This window comes from Theobroma umbraticum, unplaced genomic scaffold (assembly GCF_002168275.2).
Source record: "Theobroma umbraticum cultivar Fairchild unplaced genomic scaffold, ASM216827v3 scaffold_20.0, whole genome shotgun sequence".
NCBI classification, from domain to species: domain Eukaryota; kingdom Viridiplantae; phylum Streptophyta; class Magnoliopsida; order Malvales; family Malvaceae; genus Theobroma; species Theobroma umbraticum.
In genome coordinates, this window is record NW_018397266.1 from 4,254,101 (window position 1) to 4,264,327 (window position 10,227).

General features: G+C 34.8%; 1 protein-coding gene across 1 annotated transcript; it reads left to right on the forward strand.

Annotated features, from left to right (window-relative positions):
* Positions 1 to 5,950: 5,950 nt before the first annotated feature.
* On the forward strand, positions 5,951 to 7,380 carry LOC110423491 (uncharacterized). The gene is made up of 2 exons (XM_021437705.1): positions 5,951 to 6,210; positions 6,294 to 7,380. The coding sequence occupies exons 1-2, from the start codon at positions 5,951 to 5,953 to the stop codon at positions 7,378 to 7,380; spliced, it is 1,347 nt and encodes a 448-aa protein (XP_021293380.1).
* The last annotated feature ends 2,847 nt before the right edge of the window (positions 7,381 to 10,227 follow it).

Sequence of the window (10,227 nt, forward strand, 5' to 3'; positions counted from 1 at the left end):
AAAAAATTCAACAAAATCAATAGATTTTCAATCAAATGAATTTTTAACTTTTTAAATATATAATTAATAAATTCCCAACAAAATTTTTTAATGTATTAACTAGTATTATCGACAAAAACTCGTCAATAATACTCTACATGTACCAATGTTGATGATTTGATGAAATATTCCATCAACAATTCTATGAAAAAATAAAAAAAATTATTTTTAATGAAAAATTTATAAAAATTAGTTTAGGGTTGAAATACATAATTTATTTCTCTTTCACGTTTCATATTAACCCAACAACCCTAAGGTGGTGTTTGACACATTACAATGCAATGTGATTACAAAGGAGAAAAAATAAACATTACAGTGTTTGTATGTAAGCAAATATATATAAAATGTAAGGAAGATAACATTACAGTGTTGTTTACAAGTACTCTAGTGGAATGTAATGTTAATTATCAAAATTACCCTAATTATTAAAATATAAGTTTAATTATATTTATATTTATTATTAATTTTATATAATATTTTCTTAAATATATTTTTATATCAATATTATTTATTTTTATTTATTATTATAATATTTTATATTTTATTTTTAATATATTTATATTTTTATTATTAATTTTTATATAATATCATTTCTTAAATATTTTTAATGTCATATATTTTATTTTTATTTATTATTATAATATTTTTATATTTATTTTTAATATATTATATATTTTATTATTAATTTTTATATAATATCAATTTTTAAATATATTTTAATATCATATATTTTATTTTTATTTATTATTATAATTTATTATTTTATTTTTTATATATTATATGTTTATTATTAATTTTTATATAATATCATTTCTTAAATATATTTTTAATGTCATATATTTATTTATTTATTATTATAATATTTTATATTTTATTTTAATATATTTATATTTATATTATTAATTTTTATTAATATCATATTTTAAATATATTTTTAATGTCATATATTTATTTTTATTTATTATTATAATTTTATATATTTATTTTCATTTCTTTAATATATTTTTTATATTATATATTTTATTTTAATTTTTTTACCTATATTATATAAATGTTAATTTTTTATATTTTATTTTTATTTTAATTTTTATCTTATATTATATATTTATTTTAATATTTTATTTTAATTATATATATAAAATATTTTTAATAAGGTAATAAATTTGAAGGGTAAAATTATCTTTAAGAACATTATGAATAATGTGTTAATGTAATGTGATTGGCATTGCAATCTTACATTGCATGATCTGTTACAAAACAAACACTGCAATGTAATTTAATAAGCCACATTGCAGTAATGTACTTTACATTGCAGTGTACCAAACGGACCCTAAAATCCAAGTCGCTTCCTCCTCCCTCCGCTCCACCCCACTCCACTCCACTCATCCCTTCCTACGCCCCCTTTCCTTTTAGTTTTTCGGCTCGACATTGGCGACTCCACCTTATCTCTTGCCACCATGGATCTCTCCCTTTATTCCTTCGACTTCCTATTTTCCATCTTGTTTTTCTCTACTTTTCTTCTTTCCACCCTCATCTTTTTCGGATTTCCTCATCTTTGTTTCACCTCTCTCCCTTTCTCCGTCTCCTCATCCCTCCGTCATGCTACATTTTCTCTCGCCCAACAACTGTACACCCACGGTGGAAATTTTTCCTTAAACCCAACAAGGCATGGTCAGCTTGGGAAAGCTAAAGGTTGTCATAATAAATATTCATTGACTCTGCTTTGCTCTTTGTCACTAAAAATGTAGCTCATTATTTAGGGTTAGAGTTGAAATTGGACAATGTTAAGATTTGACACCTTTGTGTGTGTGTGTGTGTAAAAAGAAAATGTAGCTTTGTAAGGTTTTTGTGTTTGTTGGATTGTGGCTGCCTATGCTGCTATGGCATGAGCAGTGGAGCAATTGGGTGGTGGTTCCAGACTGTGAAGGGCTGCTACTACTAATTTGCGCTTTAAACAATTTAGAAATTAAAAAGGGAAATGGAGTTAAAATTGAATTTAGGACCAATGTGATAGAACTCTTTCTTCATTGAGGGGAAAGAGGTGGTTGGTTTGATATTTGGTTGTTTGGTTTAAAGCTAATTTATGCTAAATCATGCAAAATTGTTTTATTACACACACCTATTCAGAAGTTAATGTGAACATATATTTTTTCTACCCAATCAATTAAAAACTTTGTCATTAACACAAATCAATTAATCAATTAATTTAATTAATAATTTAACAAATCAAATGATAGTAATTAATCAATTCAAAATGTATTAGAAAATTTAGTAAATTTTAAAAGTATTTACATTAATTAAAATTTTATTAAGTTAATTAAATAATTTAACTAATCAAATGAAAAAAGTTCTAGTAGTTAAGCAGTAAACTAAGTTAGTAATATTATTTAATTTTAAAAATATTTAAATAAATTAAGGTGTTTAGTGAGGTAACTAAATAATTTAGTTAATTAAGTGTTAGGGTGCTATAAGTAATTAAAGAATTAATTAAATTAGTAATATTATATAATATTTTTTAAAATTAATTAAGGGTTTAAGGAATTAATTACAAAATTTAACTAATTCTGAAAAATCATGTATTAGTGATTAATAAATTCAAAATATATAAGTAAATTTAGTAAAATTTAAAAGTATTTACATCAATTAAAGGTTTCTTAAATTAATTAAATAACTTAACTAATCGAATGAAAAAATGTTTCAGTAGTTAAGCAATTAAATAATTCTAGTATTTAGTTGGATTTTATTTTTGATTGATGTTTGTGTTAATATCTGATAATAGACAACATCATATGTATGTTATAATATTTTTCTCAACATGGAACGATATAGGAGTAGGATATATTCCCAAGTCAATTCAAGTGAATTTTTTAGGACATAATTTGTGAATGGTGTAGATGAATTTATTTCAGTTGGGTTTAGGCAACCAAGATACATGACTAAGAATAAGATCAAATATCCTTACTCTCGATGTATGAATAGCAAGTTCTTGATTGCTAATAAGGTTTAGAAACACCTATTTCGTAAAAGGTTTACCAATGCGTACACAATATGGGATGCACATGGCGAATTGTTCCATGTTGGCCAATGATCGGGGCATTTTATTGGTGAGCAGAACGAAGTTGTTAATGAACTCAAAGTAGAAAAACCTTATGCTGAAATGATTATGGATGCTTTATGATCAGAGTTTCCATTAAATGATGAGACTTGAGATGAACCAGGCTTTCCTAAAGATCCAAATTCAAACACTGCAACGTTCTTTTCATTGTTAAATGATGCTGATGCAGCTTTATGGGTTGGATGCAAAAAGCACACAAAACTATTAGCTATGTCCCACTTACTGAATGTGAAGTCAAAATTTAACATGAGTGAGCATGCTTTAATCATCTGATGTTGCTAGTGAAGGAGATGTTGCCATTCGATGAAGCATTACCGACAAACTTTTATAAAATGAAGACACAGTTGAAGGAACTTGAGCTTGGCTATCAAAAAATTCATGCATGTAAGAATTATTGTGTGTTGTTTTATAACGAATATTTCGAGTTGTCTTATTATTCATCTTGTGATCATATTTGATATAAAAAAATTAAATCAAGGGAAGGAAAGGAGAAAAAATTCCTTTTAAGATTTTGCAATACTTTTTACTAACATCGAGATAACAGAGGTTATATATGTTAAGGAAAACTGCAAAACACATGACATGGCATGCCACACACTGATATTATGATGAAGTGCTAAGGCATTCTATTGATAGTAAGGCATAGCAACATTTTAATCATACCCATCAATCTTTTGCCTTTAAGCCTAGCAATGTTAGACTCGGTTTATATTCAAATAGTTTTAGTCCATTCGGGTGGACATCGAATTTGTATTATGTTTGGCCTGTAATGGCCATTGTCTATAACTTACCTCTGTACATATGCACGAAACAACTATACATCTTTCTGAATATGATTATCTTAGGGAGGATAAGTTTCGAACAGAATATTGATGTGTTCTTCTAACTATTGATAGATGAGTTAAAAGTTCTATGGGACAAAAGGACGGACCTGTACAATGCCTTTACTTGCCATAATTTTATTCTAAGGGCAACATTCCTATGGACCATTAACGACTTCCTTGCATATGGTATATTGTTTGGGTGGAGCACTCATGGATGTCAATCATCTCCATATTGCAAGGAACAAGGAAAGAGTTTCTTTTTGGAGTATGGGATGAAGGTTATTTTTTTTATTGTCATCAATCATTTTTGCCGATGGATCATCATTTTCATTGCCAAATAGATAACTTTAAGAAAAGTGTTAAATAAGACCCTTTAATTCTTCTATTATCCGATGCAGAAATCTTGGAACAATTAGAGTCAATCCCAAATATCACGTGTGGGACAAAAGTAGGCAATCAAAAGTTACCAAGTTTTGATAAAACCCATAATTGGACTAAGAAAAACATATTTTGAGAATTACTATATTGGCAAACGAATCTCAATTGTCACAATTTGGATGTAATGTATACTAAGCATAACTTATTTGAAAATATATCAACACAGTGATGGATGTTCCGGTGAAGACAAAAAACAATATCAAGGGTTGTCGTGATTTTGAGGTGTGTTACAGGTGTTTGGATGATGCTATTGCATCCAACAACATGTCGCAGGCTAGGGGTGGATGGTTGAGTCTCGACTTGCTAACATAAACCCATTTGTATCGATGGATACTTCTGCATCTTCTTAGAGGAAAGTAATTTGAGGAAATTGTGAGAAACTGTCCTCCGCATAAGGTGATTTCAAAAATAGCATCTCACATAAACTTATCTGTTTTTAGTCATTGAGAAGTATGAGTAGACCAAAATACCCTTAAAAACATCGTGGAAAAAAATTCCTAATATCTCCTTCCCGTCAAAGAGAAAATAAAAATAAAAACTCAGCTGTTTGAGGTCGTTCATCTTTCTCTCTCAGCTCTGTGAACTATATCGACTCTGTTAACTCTCTATTAAGCACCATTGTCATCAAGTTGCTCAACTCTCTGAACTGTATGAGCTCTGTCAACTATCTGTTGAGCACCATCGTCATCGTGCTGTGGTCTATCTCTCGACATTTGACCATATTGTCATCAATAAACAGACCCTATAGCAGAGATGACATCAAGTATGTTATTGGGTTTATTGCTACAACAAATAAATTTTTGAAACTTGTGTAAATTAGAACATGGATTTCAAACACTGCCAGATTTGTTACACGCCATGCATCCATAAAGCAGATGGAGTGTAACATAGTTGTAAACTGGCGTGTAATAACATGACATGTAATGCATAAAATGATTGACAAATTTGATGTTTTCAAAACTGCAGTGGGGTTCCAATTGTGTGACTTGTGATAAGACATGGTGGTTAGTGGGTGGATGGCATTTACAAGGGTGGTGACTCACGAATATGAGGAGTTAGGAGTGATTTGTCGTTTGAGGGCTTGAAGAAGTTGGTTGAAGAAGTTGTTAGGGTAAAATCATAAATGGACGAGATTGAGTTACATGCATTGATTAGTACACCCGGAGAGCTATCACGCTCAATTATCAAGGACGATGAGGATGTTACATTAATTCTGCTAGAACAAAGGAATGTTTCGGCTGTGTATGTCAGCATTAAGGGACGCCAAAGAAATGTTATGTCACATAAAGGAGCTTAACAACATGGTAATCAGCTCAATCAAAATGAGATTTACAATGTTTCAAACATACTACTGCATTCGGTCCATAACCCACAACAATGGCAATTGATGTATGCAGAAGAGTTTGTGCTGCCTGATAAAGAGACGACATTCACAGAACAGTTGGCTGCACAATTCTGATCAGGATGTGCATCAAACCAATTACTTGCTTCTAGTCAACCAATGCAACGATCGAGTGAAACTATAGAGGGTGTAATGGCATTTTTAAATGAGAATATCAGACTTGAGAACAACACTACAACGTTGGAGGGTGACATTGCGACGCTCGAGGATAATACTACATCTAATGAGGGAAATGAGGATTTGTTCCCTGCCGGTGAAGATAAATTTGATGACAATTCAGATGATGGGATTGATGGCAGTTTAGACAATGACTGGCTTTATGATAGTAACATTCCAATTAGAAATAATGTCGAAGACGAAACAGATCCTGTTGGAGGTGTTGATGTAGGGATGTATGTTGTGATGACCCCATATACAATAACCCCATCGCTGGTGAGACCGGGATTTGTTCCCCTGATACATTGCTGGATGACAGTTATCAGGATACGAAAAATAGAGGGATATGTAGTACGTGGGTAATTCCAAGTGCAGAGAGGTTCTCCTTCCAAATAGTTACCACTGAGGAGTTGAGATGTGCTGATGATCACATATACAAAGGAAGAATGTTTTCCTCAAAGGCTGAGTTGAAACGAGCTTTGAATATATTCGCTCTAAAAGAGCATTTTGGGATAAGAGTAAAAAGGTCATGTAAAGGTCGTTATGAGATTGGTTGCAAGGACAAGGCATGCAAGTTCGATGTGCGTGCATCGAAATTACTTGAAGGAGAATATTGGCAAGTTTGGACATTTCACAAAGTACACACGTGTACTGTCGATGGTTTGCAAGGGCGATTCCCCACGGCGAGTGCGAAGATAATCGGTGAACTTCTGTCACACAAGCTTCAAGCTAGTGGAGTAGCATTGAGACCTAAGGACATAATTGATGAGATGAGGGTGCAGTGGGGATTGGAATGCTTGTATGGTAAGGCATGGCAAGCGAAGGAGTATGCGAAAATGCTTGTTTTTGGTCCCCCGGAGGAGTCATTTCAACTATTACCTTCGTACTTTTATATGTTGGAAAAAGAAAATCCTGACACAGTCATTGCAGTGACTACTGATGAGGCAAAAAGATTCAAATATTGTTTCTGGTCGTATAGGGCTTATATTCGGGGGTTTAGGGATGTAATGCATCTTACGGTTGTAATTGATGCGACACATTTGAAAGGCAGGTTCAAGGGTGTTCTGTTTGTCGTTGTATGCAACAACGAGAACGAGTGCGTATATCCAGTTGCATTTGGTATCGACCATGTTGAGGACAAATACTCATGGACGTGGTTTCTTAGCAAGCTGCGTGATGCGATTGGTTGTCTTGAGAACACTATCTTCATTTCTGATCAACATCTCGGCATTAAAAAAGTAATCCGAAATGCATACCCAGAAGTGCACCACGGTTTATGTGGTTACCACTTGAAGAAAAACTTCAAGAACAATTTCAAGCGCGACGACCTTTCTATGATTTTCACCCTTGCTCAAGATTGCTATAAGGTATCCGATTTCAACAGACATATGAACCATATCCAGTAGATTCACGTGGGAGCCCACATTGACCTTATGAGAATAGGCCCTGAGAGATGGGCACGTGCACATTCACCAGCTAGGCGATACTAACTCATGACATCCAACATTGCAGAATGTGTTAACTCATGCTTGAAGCATGAAAGACAAATGCCAATCACTGTTTTGATCGAGTTCATTAGAGACATGTTCTAGCATTGGTACCATGATCGGTACGAGGAGGCCATCAAGGTGACCACACCCCTCAGCCCTTAGGTTGCCAGGCAATTGAGTAAATGGTTCAATGATGCACATCACTTTGTAGTTAAACCTATCAACTGATTGAAGTTTAAAGTTAAAGATGGGAATATGGATGGACTTGTAAACCTGTTGAAGAAGACGTGTTCGTGTTGTAAGTTCCAAACAGATTTACTCCCATGCAGCCATGCCGTTGCAGCAATAAGGTCAAAATATCTTTTTGCTCTTTTTTTTATTTGAACCCTAATTGGCATAGCATTTATAGTGTGCTTAAATATTGAGTTTATTGTATTTTTTAATAAATACAAACATGAAGCCGTTGAATTCTACGCTGACTACTACAAGACAACTGTTTTGGTTGAGGGTTATGTAAGGTCTATTCGGCCGGTAGGCCATCTTAGTGAGTGGGACATCCCCCCTCATGTTAAACAAATTGTGGTGTTGCCACCAGCTTGCCAATGCCAAGCTGGAAGACCTAATAAGCGTAGTATCTTCATAATTGATAAAGTTGTAAATAAACTTACGAAGAATATCGTATCAACGACGCATGCACGAGCCTTGTACATTCTCGACTTTGGCCCTGTCATTCGCTTACAGAGTACGTTGAGGCATGCGTCTATTTGTTCACTTATCATCTCCTCTTTCGGGTCTTGTAATGTTCGAAATAAGTCGGGCCCTTAGTCCCCTATGATCCCGACGTTATGCCTGTACGTGTAACAGAATGAATTTCAAAATGATTGATGGATTAATGTCCCATACGAAAACAATATTTGCAATATTATTTATCAGCTTACCTCGCACACTCGTCTTTCTTAAACGCTTTGTACCCTTCCACCATTGACGTCTTAACCTCCCGTCGACTCATTTACGGGTCCACATACAGGCTTGCCACGTATTTGCTGACCTATTTCACCCGTGCCCGTTCAATGGGTCTAACATCTAAGCTAGCCGATGCTCGACACCAAACACATCTGGTGACGACACTCGTGATGCGCTGCCTTCGTGAGTCATCTGTTGAAGATGGTCCCCTTCAGCCTCAACTAATACAAGGTTGCCTTCAGTCTCAACTGAGTGAAAGTCCCCCTCTCCTCCAATAGATGCATCAATATCCGAATCGACTGTAGCAACATTCTATCCGCTGGCAGCAACATTCTCTGCATCATCACCAATGCCATGGTGCATGTGGACACCAGGCTGATAGTGCTGCTGATCATCAGCACTGTCGTGGTCGTCACCATCAACGTGTGATGAAGCATCGCCCTACAGAAAGAGTCAAATAGGAAAATCCGTTAGCTCCAAAAATACCATTAACCATAAACAGGTAATAAAATATTAGACTACACATGCTGAAGGTACATCAATTTTATATGAGCAAAGATAGAATAACATACTTGTGATTTCAGGCTGTCTAGAATCTGATGAACGATACGGTCCTCCATGCTCTGCATTGTGAGAGTCAATGTCTAAACTGAAGCCTTCAGCTCTGACATCTCTTTTTCATGCCTGCGCATGACCCATCACAACTCACATATCGTGACAACTCCGGCATTGACTCTTCTCGCATGGGTGAACTACAAGACCATATACTGTTATTATTGTGTTAATAAATATCATTGAACATTGACTGTTATAATTTTAATTTCCATACCGGAGGGTCATTTCGACTGTGTGGTTGGGCTAAACCGCTCAGTTGTTCAGGACTTGTCGTTGCCTCTGTCAACTACAATAACAGATATAACTCTGTTACTCGCTAAACACATATAGAAATGGTGAACTCAAACTGTTAGAATCGATTTTACCGATGGCTCGTTAGCACTGTGCATTTAAGGAGGACCTCTTGGTGGTTGTGGAGCTGTCGTCGCTTCGGCCACCTGCGAACATAGAAGGTTAGTCGCTAAACACCTATCGGATTGTTGAACAAAAATCGGTAGAACCATCCTTATCGGCTGTTCATTGCCATTACCATGGTGGTCCCTTTCCTCCATACACTCGGCGCTCGACAGCTCATCAACTCTAACAGCGGCAGTGCGCCTCCACTTCATGCCACCAATGGATCTTTTCTGCTTCAAGTTCCTTCTCTTTTCCCTAGCACCTAAGCCCCAATCTGACCGATCTTCCAACCTCCCGATTGGCACGTATTGGTGGCCCTAGGATAATGGCACATCGATGTCAACAAAATAATCCCGTCTGGCCTCCTTCGGGGTTGGCTCCAATGTCTCGATAGCCCAAAACTGCAAAATACGAGTTTTCATTAAATTTTACAGAAAATGAGTTTACAAATTCACAGCAGAAATTAGTTGTTGTTCACTCACCTGCTCAGATGACTCCAATTGCTGAACTGTCTTGTAGAAGTCTGTTGGCTTCTGATTGCACTGCCATTTACACATCCGTGGGTAAACGTTTTCCTTCGGACCAGATGGGGCAATTATTTGTTGCAAGGCCAGGATTGCCTCCATTGCCCAAAACTACATGTCAAAAATAACGATGATCAAATCGTAAATGCTGAACAAGTGCAACCATGTTAGAAGGAAAATGTTAAATGTTACATGACAGTACCTAAATAACCCACGTAAATCCATAATGTTGTACCATAAATGAGTATCCTTCTACGAGCTTGTG